This window comes from Bactrocera tryoni, chromosome 4, assembly GCF_016617805.1.
Source record: "Bactrocera tryoni isolate S06 chromosome 4, CSIRO_BtryS06_freeze2, whole genome shotgun sequence".
Taxonomy (NCBI): Eukaryota; Metazoa; Arthropoda; class Insecta; order Diptera; family Tephritidae; genus Bactrocera; species Bactrocera tryoni.
The window spans coordinates 11103705-11124552 of record NC_052502.1 but is presented as its reverse complement, the minus strand read 5'-3'; the positions used below and the strand labels follow the sequence as shown (position 1 = coordinate 11124552).

The window sequence follows — 20848 nt, the reverse complement described above, 5'->3', positions numbered from 1 at the left end:
AAAATAAAATAAAATAAAATAAAAAATAAAATAAAATAAAATAAAATAAAATAAAATAAAATAAAATAAAATAAAATGAAAATAAAATAAAATAAAATAAAATAATGAATAAAATAAAATAAAATAAAATAAAATAAAAAATAAAAATAAAATAAAATAAAAAAAAAATAAAATAAAATAAAAAAATAAAATAAAATAAAATAAAATAAAATAAAATAAAATAAAATAAAAAAATAAAATAAAATAAAATAAAATAAAATAAAATAAAATAAAATAAAATAAAATAAAAAATAAAATAAAATAAAATAAAATAAAATAAAATAAAATAAAATAAAATAAAATAAAAAAAAATAAAAAAATTAAATAAACAAATTGATACAATTTTTGTTTTTGAAATGAAACAAGAAATTATAAACAGAAAATTAAATTTTTGAATTTTTAACAAAAAACTTAATAATTAAAATAAAGAATTAATATAGTAAATCCGAAGCATTATAAAATAATAAAATAAAAATATTAACTAAAATAAAAAACTTTTTTAAATGCATTAAAAATTTTTAATTAATAAAACTAATTTTATAAAAATATAAAGCTTTTAAAAAATTATGTTGACATTTACAAAAAAAAAAATAAATAAGATCGGAAGTTAAAATAAAAATAAATATTAATAATTTTATATATATATTTTATAAATATAAAATACATTAAAAAATAATAAAAGTATTTTTAAATGAAACCAAATAAAAAAAAATTAAAATTTGTTTTGTCATTATCTAAAAAAACTCAAACAAAAAAATAAATACAAGGAAATGATAAATAAAACTAAACTAAAAACTTAGAAGAAAATTAAATAGGAAAATAAATATCAATAAAAAACATTTTTTTTAATTACATGCTATTAGAAATTTGTATTGTCATTTACAAAAATAAAATTTCAAATAGAATAAAATTAAAAAAAAATACAATTAAATGAAAAATGAAACTACAAAAAAAAAATGAATTAAGATATAAAATTGTATTAAATGCAGTAAAAATTTATAATAAACAAAACTAATTTTATAAAGATAGTATTAAACAGAAAAAATAAGAAAAATAATACAAAAAAAGAAAAAATTAAATAAAATGAACAAAAAAATAAATATTATTAAAAAGATATAAATTAAAATTTTTAAGTATTTTTAAATAAAGCAAATTTTTACAATTAATAAAATTAATTTTTTATTTACATATGTATGTATGTATATAAAGTTAATAACTTTGCTGTCATTTACAACAAAAAAATAATATTTTAAAATGAAACTAAGAACATACTAAAATATAATGAAATGAAAAAATTAAAAAAAACATAAGTTAAAATGTTAAATTTTATTACACGAAACCAAAATTTATAATTAATAAAATTACATACATACATTTCATTATTAAAAATTTGTGTTGTCATTCACAAAAAAAAAATTTCAAATAAATAAAAAAAAATTAAATACAAGGACATGAAAAATAAAACTAAAAAAAAAAACAAATTAATTAAAATATGAAATTGTTTAAGAGCGATAAAAATGTATAATTGATAAAAAATTGTGTTGTCTTTAGAGAAATTTAATATTAAAAAAATTAATACATAAAAAAAAATAAAACGAAATTAAAAAAACTTAATATTAATGAAAAAATATTAAATTATTATTAAAAAAATTATAATGAAATTTTTAAAATATTTTTAAATGAAACAAAATTTTATAATTAATCAAATTAATTGTTTGAATGAAAAATGAAAAATGAAATGAAATATATAAAATATAAAAAAAAATAAAATACAATGAAATGAAAAATATAAAATATAAAAAAAAATGAAATATTTCATTAAAAGCAGCAAATTATATTTAATAAAACTTATTTCATGAATATTAAAATATTTAAAGCTGTTAAAAAATTGTGTTGCAAGAGAATAAATATTTTCTATTCCACAACCCAATTTTAGAATTGAATATGTAATTTTTGGCATAAGCAAATATTTATAAAAATTATCATAGCCCAACCCAACCTTTTTAAATTTTAAAAATATTTCAAGGACATTGGCACTCACTTGAACTTCCCTATCTTAGTGTGCAGTCAAAAAAGTCGCTAATTAAAACTATTTTAATCTAAAAGTCGCCTGTGTAATTACTCGCCGCTTAATCTAAAATAAATATGGAAATAGCGCTATGAATATGTATTATCGTCGCCGGGTTTACTTATGCATAAACATATAGTATATTTTTTCTCCGTAAATATTAATAACAATTATAGTTACGCACGATTTATTTATTAACGCGAGGAAACGAGTGTAAATTGAACAACTTATTTACATACATACTCACTTTTTAAGTGGTGGTAAAGTGATAAAAACTAGTAGAGTGATAAAAAAGGGTACAAGTGCCAACATACAACAAAAACCAATAATAATAATAACAATAAAAATAAAGACATTGCTTACATAAAATTAATAATATCTGCCGAAAAGCACCGCGCATTGTGATAACAACAGTGAAGGCTGTACGTCGATAGGCGCTTTTATTTCGTTGTGTTTGCGCTGTGATATTGCGCACAAGCCGCTGCCTGCCGCTATTAGCGTCCATCTAAGCTTAAGCTGCTCAAGTGCAGCATTGCTGCCGCTTCTGCCTCGGATTCGTTCGCAAACTGGAGCTGTGCTGCGGCGTCCGTACTTTGAATGCTGCTATATACTGTACTATATATGTATGTATGAATAGAACCGATAACTTCTGGGTATCATAATTTGTAGTACTTTTCCTGCTCGCATTGCATAAAGCGTCGAAAATGGGATTCCTTTCGAAGGCGGCGTACATTGTTTGGGCTGTGTAAGTGTTTTTGAAAAAAATATATTCCTTTGTTCATAAAAATTATTTTAAATAAACATATGTCCATACCAATAATGGTATGGTAATCTATAATATGGGTTGTAATCTATATAATGGGTTGTCAATAAAGTCTTGCGGTATTTTTATTGATTTTTTTTTTTATTGAAATTGAAATGAAATTTTGATGACTCATGCCCAGCTCTTGACCGATGCTACGGCTGCTACTATGTCGGTCTCTTTCGACCAATTCGGAGCGTGGCGCATCTTGGACCACCTCTACACCAGAACGAAAACGTTGAAACCGTCGTTGTGCGGTGGATATGGAAACTGTATCGGGTCCATAAACTGCACAAATATTATTGGCGGCTTGAGATGCATTTTTGCCTTTATCGTAGTAGTACTGTAAAATATGCCGTATTTTCTATTTATTTTGTTCCATGTTTGCGAAACTATAACTCACGAACGACTTAAAAGAAACGACAATCAATCAAACACGTGTTAGCGCGTGAAATGAGCTTTCCAAAAAGGTATAGCATGGCCCGATGCGACGAATAAAACTAGAACTACGCGTTTTCAGCGCCAACTAGCGAAAATACCGCAAGACTTTTTTGACAACCTATTATTTTAAAATGTTTGTTTCTAAAAATAGTTAGCAGTTATAAACACTCAATACATATAATAATTTTTATACTCTCGCAACAATGTTGCTAAGGAGAGTATTATAGTTTTGTTCACATAACGGTTGTTTGTAAGTCCTAAAACTAAAAGAGTCAGATATAGGGTTATATGTATACACCAAAGTGATCAGCGTGACGAGTAGAGTCGAAATCCGGATGTCGGTCTGTCCGTCCGTCCGTCTGTCCGTCCCTCTGTCCGTCCGTCCGTCCGTGCAAGCTGTAACTTGAGTAAAAATTAAGATATCATGATGAAACTTGGTACACGTATTCCTTGGCTCTATAAGAAGGTTAAGTTCGAAGATGGGCAAAATCGGCCCACTGGCACGCCCACAAAATGGCGGAAACCGAAAACCTATAAAGTGTCATAACTAAGCCATAAATAAAGATATTAAAGTGAAATTTGGCACAAAGGATCACATTAGGGAGGGGCATATTTGGACGCAATTTTTTTGGAAAAGTGGGCGTGGCCCCGCCCCCTACTAAGTTTTTTGTACATATCTCGGAAACTACTATAGCTATGTCAACTAAACTCTACACAGTCGTTTTCTTCAGGCATTTCCATATACAGTTCAAAAATGGAAGAAATCGGATAATAACCACGCCCACCTCCCATACAAAGGTTATGTTGAAAATCACTAAAAGTGCGTTAACCGACTAACAAAAAACGTCAGAAACACTAAATTTCACGGAAGAAATGCCAGTAGGAAGCTGCACCCAGGCTTTTTTTTTAAATTGAAAATGGGCGTGGCGTCGCCCACTTATGGTCCAAAAACCATATCTCAGGAACTACTAAACCGATTTCAATGAAATTCGGTATATAATATTTTCTTAACACCCTGATGACATGTACGAAATATGGGTGAAATCGGTTCACAAGCACGCCTTCTTCCAATATAAAGCTATTTTGAATTCCATTTGATGCCTTCTTTGTATAATACGAGTATAAACATTAGGAACCAATGATGATAGCGGAATAAAACTTTACACAAATACGGTATTTGAAAAATATGTAAATGACGTATAATGAAATCTCGATTATCACTTTACCATGCGAGAGTATAAAATGTTCGGTGACACCCGATCTTAGCTCTTCCTTACTTGTTCGTAAAATATTTTTAACTTCAATCTGAATTTTACTCTAAAACAAAATATATTTTAAATTTAGGACTTTACCAGACCTTCCATTTTTTGATACTTTGATAAAAATAATAAGAATATATTTATTACTTTGCAAGTAAAATAGCTAGTGTCAGGACTTACGACTAGCTTATAAGTTATGCAGGATTACCCAATTCGATTCGGTCACGGATGTTTTCGTATTTATCATGTTGCTAAATGTTAGTAGCGCTAGAATGTAGACTTAGCTGTCTTAAATTTTTCATGCTTTGGCCAGATTACTACTACCAGATCATCTGTTTTTCACTGTTTTCCTTAGGAACATGTTTTCTTTTCTTTTGGTCTTTGGTGAAACCAAATTTTGAAACATCTATTCTTTTGCTTTATGGTTCTACAAGGTTTTCCAATACGAGTGTTATGATTTCTTTAGAAAAACTAATTAAAATTGTGTTAAATCACAATTTCTTGTATATCACTCATTGTCACAATTTCTTGAAATAACCGAATCTCGAAACTTTTCTCGCAATAATTCGATTGTGGCATGCATTGTGTGGCCCGCAGACCCGTTTTGCTGAAACCAGATGTTGTCAAGATCAGCTTCTTCCAATTGCGGCCAAAAGAAGTTAGTTATCATCCATCTATACCACTCCCCGTTGACAGTAATGCTATCACCAGCTTCATTTCGAAAAAAGTACGGACATGATGAAATTGTAAAAACCAAACGAAAAAAATTACAAAACTTGACATATTAAAAATGGCCGGAACAACGCTTAAAAATCATAAACATACATATGTCTTATGCTATTCGATTGTGCTTTATTTCAGCCTATCTGATAGTTATGCAAACGTTTGAAGCACCGTCAACTACCGTCAACGATCTTCAGATGGTGAGATTTGAATAACCCGAAGATATATTGTATTTACCAGGCTTCCTCCCACTTTGTACTACGATTTGACGCAGGGGTGTGTCAGCGTCGCAGTCGAAAGCGGTCTCGCCAACCCACGTAAAACCAAGATAGTTTTATTCACCTGAAGACACAAGATTCCGGCGGCACCGCTGCCGCGAACGGGAGACATCCGTCTGCAATCAGCAGATATAGTTAAATATCTAAGGGATAGAAAGCTTTCATGGAAGCCGTATATCGAAGAGAGAGCAAAGTAGGCATCGATTGCCTTGAACTACCGCAGAGGAGCCATTGGCAAAAGGTGGGGTCTCTCACTGAAAGTGGTCCTCTGGCTTTACGATACCATAGTCAAGCCCATTATGTTCTCTGAAGTTTTTATGTGGTAGAGGGCTTTAGAAAAGACCACACTTGCAAAGAAACTCGAGAGCGTTCAACCGACGGCGCTCACCAGCATGTGTGGTGCACTAAGGTCCACTCGAACCATGGCACTTAACGGCAACTGCACATATTGGACACCGTGGACATCACCGTAAGATGTATGACTGCGAAAGTTGCCATCAGGTTCAGAGAGTCTCTAAAAGAACACGGGTCTGAACACCCGGAAATCTTCACTTACTTTGACTTCACTCCGTATCACTTGGATCATGGTAACGCCAAACCGAACTCTGGCAATCCTACCAGACGCCATAAGCAGAAGCTGCATGGAAGAAGATGAGGTGGAAATAACTCAACACTTCCTTTTTGACTGTCCAGCGTTCGGGAGGTCAAGACTTAAACTCTTGGTAGCGCATTCTTTCAGACATCCCACTGAGCTGGTGGGAGTTGAAATTGAACGCTTATGCAAATTTGTGTTGGCTACTAAGCGTTTTGTTCATTTATAGTTTGAAAATAGGAGTTCTTCTTTCTATGCGATCTTTGATCAGCCATCTAACCTAACCTAACCCACTTTGTATTCAGCCTTAGTATCTAACATATGACTGTAATTTACATAGCAAAGTATATGGTTGTAGATAATTTCGTCTATTTAGGAACCAGCATTAACACCACTAATAATGTCAGCCTGGAAATCCAACGCAGGATTGCTCTTGCCAACAGGTGCTACTTCGGACTGAGTAGGCAATTGAAAAGTAAAGTCCTCTCTCGACGAACAAAAGCAAAACTCTATAAGTCGCTCATAATTCCCGTCCTGCTATATGGTGCAGAGGTTTGGGCGATGACAGCAACCGATGAGTCGACGTTACGAGTTTTCGAGAGAAAAATTCTGCGAAAGATTTATGGTCCTTTGCGCATTGGCCACGGCGAATATCGCATCCGATGGAACGATGAGCTGAAAGTATTCGAAGCAGTACCCGCCGGGGGAAGCAGAGGAAGAGGAAGACCTCCACTCCGTTGGAAGGACCAAGTGGAGAAGGACCTGGCTTCGCTTGGGATATCCAATTGGCGCCTCGTAGCGAAAAGAAGAAACGACTGGCGCGCTGTTGTTAACTCGGCTATAATCGCGTAAGCGGTGTCTACGCCAATTAAGAAGAAGAAAGTATATGGAAGTTTGATCTCTATATATCAATTAGTGTGCCTTCGGCATTGTTTGTTTAAGATGTGAAAGGTTTGTCCAGCGATTTTTATATATTGGGTAAATAGAGGCATGGCATTCGGAAATAAAAAAGGCACAGGTAGCCAAATGTGACGAATACGATGGCTAAGCGATGTCTTTCGTTTCTTGTTGGGCTAAAAAGTCAGTCACGATCTTACAAGAATGGGACATCTCTTTTAGGTCTTTTTATACGAGTCTAACATTACAGGGTCCGGTACTTGGAGTAACCAATTAAAAAAGCCATAAATTCGGTAAGGAAAATTATTTTTATTTATTTTAAAGTACAAAATTTGTGAAAATAATCAAAAATTCAGGACCAATTCACTTTTGCTCGATATGACCACCATTTGCCTTAACTATGGCCTTGAGACGGTCAAAAAATGAATCGCAAGCTGCCCGAATGTGACTTGCTGGTATTTTGTCCCACTCACGGACAATGGCTTTCTTCAGCATCTCGAGACTGGTGTATTTTTTACTTCGGACCTTGCTCTCTAAAATGGCCCAGAGAGAATAATCCATTGGATTTGCATCTGGTGAATTCGAGCGCCATTGTGTGGTCGTAATGAAGTTCAGAACGTTGTTTTTCAGTCATTCGTGGTTTACTCGCGCTTTGTGAGAAGGTGCTGAGTTTTGTTGAAACGTCCATGGTTTGCGACCGAAATGTTTGTTTGCCCACGGCTTCAAAGCAGGCTCCAGAACACTTTCCCGATAATATGTCGCATTTACTTTGACGCCAGGCTCGATGAAAACAATTGGAGAGCGCCCATCTGCGGTGACAGCGGCCCAAACCATTATTTGTGGCGGGTGCTGCCTCCTGGTGGCCAACCGATGACTTAGATTCTCGTATGAACGGTCGGTCAAGTAAACCCTATCGTTTTGAGAGTTTACGAATTGCTCAATTGGAAAAATCTTTTCGTCAGAAAACACAATGTTCGGAATTTGACTGCTTTCGGCCAAGCGAAGCAATTGCTTTGCTCTCTCAAGTCTTACTTGTTGCTCCTTCGGTGTGAGATCATGGGCCTTTTGGAACTTGTAAGGCTTGACATTGAGCTTTTCAATATGCGTCGGATGCTGCGGTCAGATATTTTCAGTTCTTTAGCCATTTGATTGGCACTTCGTCGTGGATTTCGCTCTAGTCGCTTCTTCACTTTCCGAACCATCTCACGTGACGTTGCAGTCTTTTGATGACCATCTCCATAACGTTTTTCGATGCTACCAGCATCATTGTAACGAGTGATGGTGCGATAAGCAAAAACTTTATTCACATTAAGGTGTTTGAGCTCACGAACAATGGCTGGCTGTTATTTTCCAGTTAAATATAAAGCAATCACACTATTACGTTTGAATTCCATCGCTGATCACTTTATTTTTGGCGTTCACTTTTGGCAAAACGCTTTTGAACAATACTCCGAACTTGTGAACAATACTCCGAACTGTCATTCAGCAAATTTATAAACAGCTGATTCCAGTGCGACAGCTGAGCGGGCGGTCTGAAGTTGGTTACACTTCGAGTTCGGACCCTGTAATATACCCAAAACAATAACCAAAATGTTCTCTATAGGAGATGTTGAGATCTTCTACTATCTCTCTGATGTCAACACGACAATTTTCTAGCATTGCTTCTTTAACTTTTTCGATATTTTCGTCATTAACATAGGAGGATGGATGGAGGATGATTGACAAGAAGCAAAGTTCAAATAGGCCAGTCTTTTACTAAATGTAAATCTTGAGTGTACTTTTATAAGGTCGAATGAATTGTAATTATACTCATATTTATTTTATTATCCTGACTGAGCTTATAGTCAAGTATAGGCTCAGTCCTAGTTTTAACTTGTGTATGCCTTATTTTGCTTTCATTCACATTACCGTCCTTTTATGCTGGCGGAGTGTCGGTTTAGCTATCCGACGTTCTTTTTGTGTAAACTTCGGAATATGTTTCCATTGATTCTATAGAAACCAAAATATTTTCAAGAAATGTTAAACAATTACATGCGTTTATAATCCTTATTAAAATTTAAGTAGAACTTTTGGCAAAAGCGTATAGCCTCAAATTAAAATTAATTGCATTTTATTAAAATAAATGTAAAAATGACTTACCATATATACTAAAAATATATATGTTTGCATATTCTCAAAGGTTCTAAAATCACCTGCGTTCAAAAAAATATATAAATAAATTATATGAGATTATAAACGATCAAACTTTTACTTGACCTTCAGCTTCAGAACGCTGTGTTATAGAGTTAGAATTCTAAAATTTGTTGGATCTGATGCAATTCACGCCTTTTGCGTTTAGCACAGCCATAAAAACACCATGGCAAACAAATATACATACAAACAAACAAACGAAAATAATAATATTATAGATTTGTAGTTAAAAAAACGGAAATAATTATAATAAATACTTTCAATTCAAATCAAATTAGACACCAAAGGGGCGAAAAACTCAAAACGCGCTAATTTGTTATTGTTTTTGTGCTGGCCAAAAAATTTTCATAAACCAATTAAGTGGGCTATAACTATAACTGGTCACTTAGTCAGCAGCGGCATCAGTTACACGCACACAAACACACATACGAACGCTCGTGCGGCTCGTGCTCACTGAAATTCCGCTACCGCTGCGGTTTCTATGTTTGTTGGTATGTATTTTGGTATTGTTTATAACACTACGTGATCTTTTACAGGTCTTTAAATATTAACTATAACTCTATTAATACTGCTTTAGTTAGAAAATATTGAAAATTTAGTTGTTATTTATTTATTTTTATAACTGTTAATATTTAAAAAAAATCCGTATTATTTTTGCTTTGAAAACAATAAGGGTTTACTGGGCTATGATTTTTTCCTTAGCTTGAATTTTTTATAAACTTATTTCAATTTTAAGTTTTCAAATTTATCGTTTTTTTGTACTCTGACACTAATTTTATAGATAGATCTTTAAAACCATGACTTACGGTGGTATCCACGGCCTAAATTTTGATAACACAGCATTTTTATTATTCATAAAATTATTACAGTATCGATCTCGAATTTCGTTTTTATACCCTGAACAGGGTATATTAAGTTTGTGACGAAGTTTGTAACACCCAGAAGAAATCGTCGGAGACCCTATAAAGTATATATATAAATGATCAGTATGTCGAGCTGAGTCGGTTTAGCCATGTCCGTTTGTCTGTCTGTCCGTCTGTCTGTCTGTCTGTCTGTCTGTCTGTCTGTATATATACGAACTAGTCCCTCAGTTTTTAAGATATCGTTTTGAAATTTTGCAATCGTCATTTTCTCTTCAAGAAGCTGCTCATTTGTCGGAACGGCCGATATCGGACTACTATAACATATAGCTGCCATACAAACTGAACGATCGGTATCAAGTTCTTGTATGGACAACTTTCACATTTGACAAGATATATTCACGAAATTCGGTATATATTATTTCCTAAAGCAACAATGTAATCTCCGAAGAAATTGATCAGATCGGTTGACTATAGCATATAGCTTCCATATAAACTGAACACATAGTTACTAACAGAAATGCACCTGTGAAGGGTATTTAGCTTCGGTGCAACCGAAGTTAACGTTTTTTCTTGTTTTTTACCTTTTTGCTGTCATATATTCCAAAAAAAAATTAAAAGTAACTTAAGATATTAGGAACAAGGGAGATTAAAAAATCATACAAAAAAATAAAATAAAATAAAATTTTTAAAAATATTTCCAAAAGCATATAACTGTCTCGGTCGATCTCAAAATTCATGAAATAGTGTAAAAATAAGAAAAATCCAAACTTAACTCGCCCACTTTTAGTATAAAGATATATTTCCAAACTAATAGTGGAAAACACCTAAAATACCTTTTAAACGTCCTTGCTCAAACTTTGTAATATGTGATAACCTTACCCACTCCTATTTGATAGTCGGACCACACTCACAATCACATGATGCAGAGCTAAAAAAAAGTGTATATAATAATTCTGTATTAAATTTATAATAAGTTTCTAATTTATCAAAACTTTCGCGTCTTTTGACTAAACCAACTACCTAAATTATTCTTTAGATATCTTCGAGACATAGTTTGAGAATGAGTAAATTATGCCTATTTTATATATGTATAAGAAAGTTTCATTTGGATCTCATGAATACACTTTTTATTTAAAGAGCACCACACCACAATAAAGATATTGAATCATAACTTATCATCTACAGTACGCTTGATGTTGACAATTTTTCCAAAAATAAGTCAAAACTGCGTGTATCTTTCCACACTGCCATCTAACGAACAAGATATTCTCCGCTCAACCGGTTAATTTTAAAAAGGATATTCTGTGAAATTGTTATATTTTCTTATTCGTTTAGTGGAAAATTTGTCTTATAGTCCTTCATGGTTTGGTAGCAAAATTGGCTAATCATTCCATTCTTCTTGTATTCCTAAATAGTTTTTTGAGAAATTGTACTGAGTTGATTGATCCAGATAAAAATCCCGGTCCGTTCTATTTGCTTAGATCCGATTGTTTGGAGAATAGACTTTATATTGTAATCTCGGATCTCAATAATGTTTGTCCTAGAAAACGTTGGAGTATAAAGTATATATATAATTGATCAACGTGACGTGTTGAGTCGATTTGGCCATACGTCCGTCTGTATATAAGTGAACAAGTTCCACAATTTTTGAGATATGGATCAGAAATTTTGCACACGACCTTCTGCCACCAAAGAGGTGCTCATTTTTTCAGAACCGCCGATAGCAGACTATCAAGGATATAGCAGCCATATAAGCTGATCAAAACCAAGTTTTTGTATGAAAAACTGTTTTATTTGACAAGATATCGCCTCGAAATACAGATTACTGTCCAATACTCTGAATACAGTCCAGATTGGGCATCGCAAGCGGGTCTGGGGTTGAGCCCGTAGAAAACGGATCTGCTTGTGATCACAAGAAAGCACAAAATTCCTCTATGGAGGCTATCTTCGATAAATGAGACACAACTCTCTCTCAAGGACCGCACCAAGTACTGCTGTGGAAGCACAACGTGGGAAAAAAAGTGAGAATAGCTAGCAAATACTCTATATGCGTGTAGGCAGATGCTCGGCTCTCCCTCTCTCATGCGCTGGCTACACAGCTATTGTAAGACCAACTCTGATCTAAGGTGCAGTAGTATAGTGGACAGGCGTACGAAAATCCACGTACCGGAAGCCAATGGAAAGGGTTCAGAGCCTCGCTACAATGTGCCTAACGGGAGCTTTATGAACAATTCCAACGGCGGCTCTTGAACTGGTACTAAACCTGCTCAACAAAATCGGCGGGATCGCTACTGGATGCAGGAGAATTTACATATGTATAGAACCTTCTGGCATGGCTCAGTGAGTGATAGCGGTTTGGCAAACACCGACTACATGATCCCAATTTTCAACTGTGAAGGAAGGTTCAAAGTAAATATAGAAAAAGATGATTGGCAGAAAGGTATGTTAGCTGGGCGCAACACTCTAAGCATTTATACGGATGACTCGAAAATGGACGATGGAGTTTGTGCGGGGATATACTGTCTAAAGTTAGGCATAAGACAGCCTTTTAAGTTGTCGGACCACTGCAGTATATTTCGAGCTGAGGTCTTTGCTATTGCGAAAGCCGTGGAGCTAGCCTCTAATGCACTTGCAGGCAATTCCAGAGTCAACAGCTACGTAAACAGCCAAACAGCAATCACGGCAGTAACCTCGTATTGCATATCGGCCAGTGGTGTCTTGGGAATCAGAGCAGCAGTGGAAAGTGTTGCCAGACGCAAGCAACTTCACTTCTACTGGGCGCCAGGCCCCAAAGGCATCGAGTGCGGTGAAATAGTGGACGAGATTGCCAAGAATGGCACGAGCTACCTGGATAAAAAACTGCAAAAGTCAACTGCGGTAGATCGGAAGTACACAAAATTCCTATAAGCTGTCGATAGTAAAGACTGTAATAACATGATCGGAATACTAACTGGTCATTGTCTGGTGGCGATACCCGCCCGCAGAATGGGGCCGACAGATCGAAAAGACTGCAGGAAATGTCTAGAGCACAACACCAGGGAAACAATAGAGTATCTATTGTGCATTTGGCCCGCATTGGCAAGACTACGCTGTAAACATTTGCGGTCCGCATGGTATGACACACTTGAGAAGGTATCGATAGTGAGACCAAAGAGTCTGTTAAAATTCGCATCAGTCGCAGGCATACTAAAGGATGACTACTCCCCCTGGACCTAGTAACTGAACTCCATCTGGTATCGCAAAGAACCGAAACTGATCTATGCGTGGCTCATTGGCCTACCAAATTAACCTACTGCTATAAACTCGGAACAAATTGTTCAGATCGGACCACACTAGCAAATAGCTGCCACGATAAATATTCTTTTATACCTTGTATTTCTGTGAAGGGTATTATAACCTCGCTACCGCCGAAAATAACGTTTTTTTCTTTTTTTTGATGAATCTCGTGATAATCTAATATGGGTTGTATCTACTTACGCCTTCCTTTCTTGCTACTACATATATACATATATTTTAGTATTTTTTCAACACAATTTTTCTACAAAAAAATCCGCATGCAAGCATTTGTTGTATTTTGAAACCTATTGGATCATCGGATCATTTGATTGCCACTTATCGCCGGCAATTTATTAAGCAAGAATATTTTTCTGCGTTCAATTAAGTGACTCAAAACAAACGCGAAAATGACTCGTAGCATAGCAAAACAAAACAGCAAATCAAAAACAAAACAAAAATACAAATACATAAATGAAAGTGAAAAATAGAAAAAACAGAAAACTGACTTCTCCACACACACACATACTCCGCGCTCTTGAGACACCAACGACGCGGTGGCGGTGAGCTGAGTTTCAAATGCAATTATTTCATTAAGACTTATTTCGATCGCAATTAACTCGTTGGTGAATAGTCATGTGCATGACATTTTCAATACGATACTATTCCGAAACTTATTTTTTTTATATTTTTTTTTGTAAATATGTCAATACATATTGTATGTATGTATGTATGCATATAGTATGGTTGAATGGTTTAATAGAAGTTATTTCAGTTGGGCGCTGCGTGCGTGGATGAGTGTGCCACCGGCGTTTGGGCCGGCGATGATGACATTTACACACCACTCCTAACTCAAATGGCTTGTGGATATTTATGTTTGCATGCGTGTGTGTATGCTTGCCAATTGATATGTGTGCGCAGCGATGGCTCATGCACAGTTGTGTCTGACCGCTGAGTGACGAACTGCCAGCAGTTGTTGTGCCTTTTTTCCAGCCTTACATGCGATGGTGTAATTCGAACGGTATATTTGTGCTCGCGTTAGAAATATCAGTGTCTCATTTGTTTACCTTTTTCACCCGCACATGTTTGTACGTGCGTAAACACGTACTATGTACATACAAATGTATGTGTAATCTATATAATTTCGTGTAAATTTGAAGCTCGCATAAATTAATATTGCTTTTTATTTACTTTTGTTTTGTTTTTGTTGTTGTTGTTGTTCAATTGGTAGACTGTCGAATTTTGCCTATCCACTTGTTGCAATTATTGTAGTTCAAGGGCAATTAATGCAAATAAATTTTTTCGCTCACCTGCCATTATCGCCGTGCTAAATGAAAATAATGTTGGCGCTGAAATTTAATTATTATATAACACAAACATATGTACATGCATAGAATTTAATTTGGTTAACTGAAGCAAACAAGTTCGAAAATATGTATGTATGTACCACAAGCTGCCAAAAATGGTAACGGTAATAAACTAAAATATCTAACAGAATTATTGTGGTTAAAATTGTAACTAACCAAATTTATGTGAGTTTCAGTATAATACGTCTATATGTAATTTTAATATGAACTGTGCGCTGAACTTGGAAGTTTAAAGGAATAAGTCCATCAGAAACTCTTTTGGTCTATTTCCGGCACATTTTGCCTTTGGATAGAATAATTGATGAACGGGGTTACGTATGCCCAGATTTCGAAAGAATTTTGTTCTGGTGCGAAATCGGTTTAAGTACTTCGCAAAACTGTTTAATTATTACTGCTATACCATCTGATCAAATTTGACTCGGACTGACAAAAAAAGTTAATTTTCACGTGTTTTAATACAAATCCTTATTATCGCCATCAAAATAGGAAATTTTCCAAACAATTGTTCGAGCGCCAGTTGCGAAATTGTTGGACAGTTTTAGCTTCGATGTCATATTCATAAACCAACGTCTCGTCAACAGCAATAATGCGTTTGCTAAATGAAGGGTTTTCAGCATAATCATCTCTTTTGCGAACTCGTTTTTGCAAAAAGCTTCAGGTATTTTCGTGTGGGTTTAGCACTTACACGCTTCATACCCAAAACATTAACCAAGTGGTTGTGGCGATCCAAAGGACCAAAAATCTTTCGCAGAACCTTTCTCTCGACAACTCGCAAAATCGACTCATCAGTTGTTGTCATTGTTCAAGCCTCTGCACCTTATAGAAGGACGGGAATAATGAGTGACTTATAAAGTTTGGTTTTTGTTCGTTGAAAGAGGTATTTACTTCTTAATTTTCTACTCAGTAGTAGCACCTGTTGGCAAGAGTTATTCTGTGTTGCATTTCGAGGCTGACATTGTTGTTGGTGTTAATATTGGTTCCAAGATGGACGAAGTTATCTACGACTTCGAAGTTATGATTGTCAACAGTGACGTGGGAGCCAAGTCGAGAGCGTCACGACTGTTTGTTAGACGACAGGAGATATTTCATCTTGTCCCCGTTCACTACCAGCCCCATTTGCTTCGCTTCCTTATCCAGTTTGGTGAAAGCAAAACTAACGGCTCGAATGTTGAGGCCGATGATGTCAGTATCGTCGGCTTACGCCAGCAGCTATACACTTATAAACAATATTGCCTTCTCGATTCATGTCTGTAGCTCGAATTATTTTCTCCAGCAGTAGATTGAAGAAGTCGCACGACTGGGAGTCGCCTTGTCTGCAACCTCGTTTGGTATCGAACGGCTCGGAGATGTCCTTCTCGAACCTGACGGATATTTTGGTATTGCTCAACGTCAGTTTACACAGCCGTAATCGTTTTGAGGTGATACCAAATTCAGACATACTGGCATAAATGCATTTCGTGCTTCTCTTTTAAGGCGTCTTTTCTGTGTTTTGGCGCATGGCGAATGTCTGGTCAGTTGTTGATTTTCAGGGCTAAAGTCACACTAATAAAGTCCAATCAGTTTTTTGACGGTGGACTTTTGCGCTCTGAGCGCACGCGCGTCTACAACACTGGAGACGTATCTTCCGTCGATCACAACATGGTCGATCTGGTTGCTGGCTTTTCGATCCGGAAACAGCCAGGTAGCTTCTGTATTTTTCCTCGGCTGGAGTCTAGTACTACAGATAACCATATTTCGGGCTCTGGCGAAGTCGATCAGCATCAACCCATTTGAGGATGCTTCATTATGGAGGCTGAATTTACCGATTGTTGTGCTAAAGATATATGTTTTGTCCACCCTGGCGTTAAAGTTGCCAATCATGATTTTGACATCGTGGCGGGGGCAGCTCTTATAGGTACGCTCCAAGCGCTCGTAGAAAACTTCTTTAGTCAATTCGTCTTCAAATCAGCGGTATGTTGAAGAACTTCACTTTGATGCGGATTCTGGCTAGATGTTCATCCACCGGGGTGAATGTCATAACTCGGCGACGGAGTCTCTCTCCGACCATGAATCTCACACCGAATTTGCGCTCCTTTATACAGTCACTGTGGTAAATGCCACAAGGGCCTACTCGTCTCAGTCCTTGTCCCGTCCATCGCACGTCTTGGACGGCGGTGATGTCAGCCTTTACATTTACGAGGACAACAACCAGCTGGGCAGAGGGAGCTTCCCAATTAAAGGACCGGATATTTCAGGTGCATGCCCTTGAATCGTAATCCTTAATGCGTTTGCTGTGGTCGTCATCAAAAGCGAGGTCCCTCATCCCAGGCCATACTATTCTACTATAGCATATAGCTGCCACTCGAACTGACCGATCAAAATCAAAATAAAGAGCTATTTATACCCTCTTATGCTGTAATAAATTCACATGTTAAGGGTATTTTAGCTTCGATACAGCCGAAGTTGCTGTTTTTCCCTGCTATGTGCATTATTAGCTTATGTAATTGAGGTTATTATAAATAACGTTTGTTTTTAAGTTGCCGTATATGGTAGCAACAAGCACCGAATCGCCATTAATTTCAATATGAAGCTTGCGACTAATTGATATGCTGCCGACTTAAAATTTAATCTTATTAAATTACGCACGAGTTAATAATACAACAAATGACCGATTGCCCGCTGGAGACTTATGAACTATGAACATTTACAATGCAGCATAATTTGCAATTTTCAATAATTGAAGAACAGCGCTTTAATAATGACATGTGAATATTGCTTCATTAGCGCATCGCTGGTGTTAACGGTGGAACAACGCAAAATCGTGTAGCGCTGACTTAATTATTCCCCTAGGGAAGTGTCAACGTGGTACATCAACGAAAGTGAAATTCATACAAACGCCTACGAATGGATTAATTTCTTTTTTGCTTAAATCGGCCTTTCAAGTTCTATAGGTTAGGCTAGTCTGAGCCACGCGTAGACCAGTTTTGGTCCTTTGCGATACCAGACGGATTCACTTTACGCTAACAGACTTTGTGGCCTCACTATCGATACCTCTTTCAGTGTATCATACCGTCGGGACCCCATATGCTTACAGTGTAGTGATGCTCCATTGACAAGAAATGCTCCATTGTTTCCCTGGTGGCTTTCTCAGTCTTCTCGATCTGTTAGCCCCATTCGGCGGGGTTTGGGATTTCCCAATGCTGATTCTTGGCTATCTTTTGCCATTATTTCATTGGCATCGATGCCTTTGTGACCTGGCACCCAGTAGAAGTAAAGTTGCTTGCTACTGGCAACACTTTCCACTGATGCCCTGCTTGCCAAAACACTTCTGGCCGATATGCGATACGAGGTTAGTGCCTTGATTGCTGCTCGGCTGTCTAGGTAGATGGGAGACCAGCTCCGCGGCTTTCGTAATAGCCAGAGCTCTATAAACTTTACAATGAATATTTGTTTCCTAAAATTACTGTAATAAACCATGATTTGTATGAAATTCCAGTTTTTTAAAATCTCTCTTTTGTTTTCTTTACAGCCTGTTCGAACAGGAGATTATGAGCTATGTTCCTATTGAAGAACGCAGTCCACAGGGTTCGCCAGTGCTCAACTCGCGCATGCCACAGCGCGCACCACCACCATTCCGACGTGACTTTGAGGCGAAATTGCGTGGCTTCTACCGCAAATTGGAGTCGAAAGGCTACGGACAGGGTCCGCACAAACTAAAGTAAGTGACGCATAATTAAAGACAATATTATTTTATTTTGAATATATTTCGTTGAACTTTCGCAGATTACACATTCGACGCACACATCTGCTAGAGGATGCCTTCCGACGCATAATGTCGGCCAACAAGAAAGATTTGCAGCGTGGTCGCCTCGCTGTGCTATGGGATACTGAAGAAGGCTTGGATTATGGCGGTCCATCAAGGTAATTTACACACCACATTTTTATAAACATTTTAACTGATTTCACTTTTTACTTCTATTTCGCTTTTTGCAGAGAATTCTTCTTTCTGCTCTCACGTGAGCTCTTCAACCCCTATTACGGCCTGTTTGAGTACTCAGCCAATGACACATACACCGTACAAGTCTCACCGCTGTCAGCATTTGTGGACAATTGTCACGATTGGTTCCGCTTCGGCGGTCGTGTGTTGGGCTTGGCACTCGTACATCAATACCTATTGGATGCCTTCTTTACACGCCCATTTTACAAGGCGCTGTTGCGTTTGCCCGTCGCGCTGAGCGATCTGGAATCGCTGGATAATGAGTTTCATCAGTCGCTGCAATGGATACGCGACAATGACATCGGCACCGGCATTGATCTTGGTCTAACATTTTGCGTTACCGAAGAGCTATTGGGTCATGTGGTCGAGCGTGAACTGAAGCCGGGCGGTAAGAACATAATTGTAAATGAGAAAAACAAAAAAGAATATTTGGAACGCATGATTAAGTGGCGTTTGGAGCGTGGCGTACAAGAGCAGACGGAATCGTTGGTGCGTGGCTTTTACGAGGTGGTCGATGCGCGTCTTGTTTCCGTATTCGATGCACGTGAATTGGAATTGGTTATTGCCGGTACGGCCGAGATTGATATTAACGATTGGCGTTTAAATACCGAATACCGTTCGGGTTATCATGACAACCATCAGGTGATCATTTGGTTTTGGCAAGTTATCGAGAAATTCACAAACGAACAACGTTTACGACTGCTACAATTTGTAACCGGCACCTCTAGTATACCCTACGAAGGCTTCTCAGCACTGCGCGGCTCAACTGGTCCACGACGATTTTGCATCGAAAAGTGGGGCAAACCGAATGCCTTGCCACGTGCGCACACCTGCTTCAATCGCTTAGATTTACCGCCTTATCCGACGCCCGAATTGCTCTATGAGAAATTACTATTAGCCGTAGAAGAAACGAACACATTCGGCATAGAGTAGGTATGCGAAGCGATTGCGCATGCGTTGTTGTTTGTGTCTAGCTTGGCGGTTAGTAGTTTAGTGTCAGTCGCAAGTTCAACTTAATGAATTAAGTTAATTTATTAAAAATCGTTAGTATAGACGAAAAAAGTGATATTTTATTAGGATTATTTATTTATTTCCGTATTTTCGCATTTACACATTTACACAAGTTATATTTGTAATATTTATTGTGAACGGGTTTGCTTTTTCTGTATGAACAACCGCATACCAATTTGCTTATTTGACTGTCAGTGTGTATGTGAGATATATAATATATTCCATTGTGCAATCAAGTGTTTAAGTGGCGATCATTTTAATATTTCATTTAAATTGTTGTGTGACTTTGAACACGTTTTTTTGTCGCCAAAGTGGTGCGATTATTCAGACTTTTTAATCACCCGGTGATATAAATATAAAAATCACGTGAAATCATAATTGTTGGTCAGTGAATCATGGAATTTGCTATGGCACAGGCTATTCCGAATTCACGGACTAGTTTGTTTGCCTTACCTTTTTTGATATTGCCTGCAGTGTCAGATATGCTATATAGACATGAAATATGTTTTAGTTGTTGTTGTTGTAACGGGTACCTAACCCAAGTTATGATAGTAAGGATTAGCTAAGTTATCGTCTACGTCATGCAATGTTAGGCCCAAAAAATGTGCTATTTTGACGGAGTCGGACCAAACGGAGAAGGGTGTCAGTTGTGTAGGGTTAGTGGGACATGCAAAAAAGGGTGGCCAGTGTCATGCGGAGACTCATTTCACGCAGGACATATTTTAGATATGTCGAGGTCTGTTCTGGATAAGTGCAAGTTTAACCTGCTACCCTATCCAGAAAGAAAAATATAGTAGATTCGTATGCTTGGTGTCAAAGAGATATGGGTGAGGGTGAGGGGCAAAAATCTAGGCCATTTCTCCTCCACTATCTTTGCACGACTGAAACAGAAACAACTCGATAGTCTGTCTTACCTTTGGCTAAGCAGAAGACATAACCGAAACTGACATTAGCCATCTAAACAAATTTCTGGTAGGCTCAAAGCGCTTCGTCGATTTTTAATGGCTTAATGATCCAGTATATAGGAGTATTTAGGTGCCACAAGGGATCGGCGTTCTTATCTCTTCAA

The 20848-nt window shown here is 36.6% G+C and overlaps 1 protein-coding gene across 2 annotated transcripts in view; it reads left to right on the top strand.

Moving 5' to 3' along the window:
- Nucleotides 1-19837, top strand: part of LOC120775319 (E3 ubiquitin-protein ligase HECW2) — a 47373-nt gene extending 27536 nt beyond the window's left edge. Inside the window, exons 1-4 of one of the 2 annotated variants that reach the window (XM_040105457.1) lie at nucleotides 2765-2852; nucleotides 18301-18489; nucleotides 18555-18692; nucleotides 18765-19837. In XM_040105457.1, the coding sequence (XP_039961391.1) occupies nucleotides 2812-2852; nucleotides 18301-18489; nucleotides 18555-18692; nucleotides 18765-19701 (1305 nt within the window). In that variant the 5' untranslated portion in view covers nucleotides 2765-2811 and the 3' untranslated portion in view covers nucleotides 19702-19837. Of the gene's footprint in view, nucleotides 1-2764; nucleotides 2853-18300; nucleotides 18490-18554; nucleotides 18693-18764 lie in introns of those variants that run through there. The other variant, XM_040105456.1, reaches the window with a different exon arrangement.
- The last annotated feature ends 1011 nt before the right edge of the window (nucleotides 19838-20848 follow it).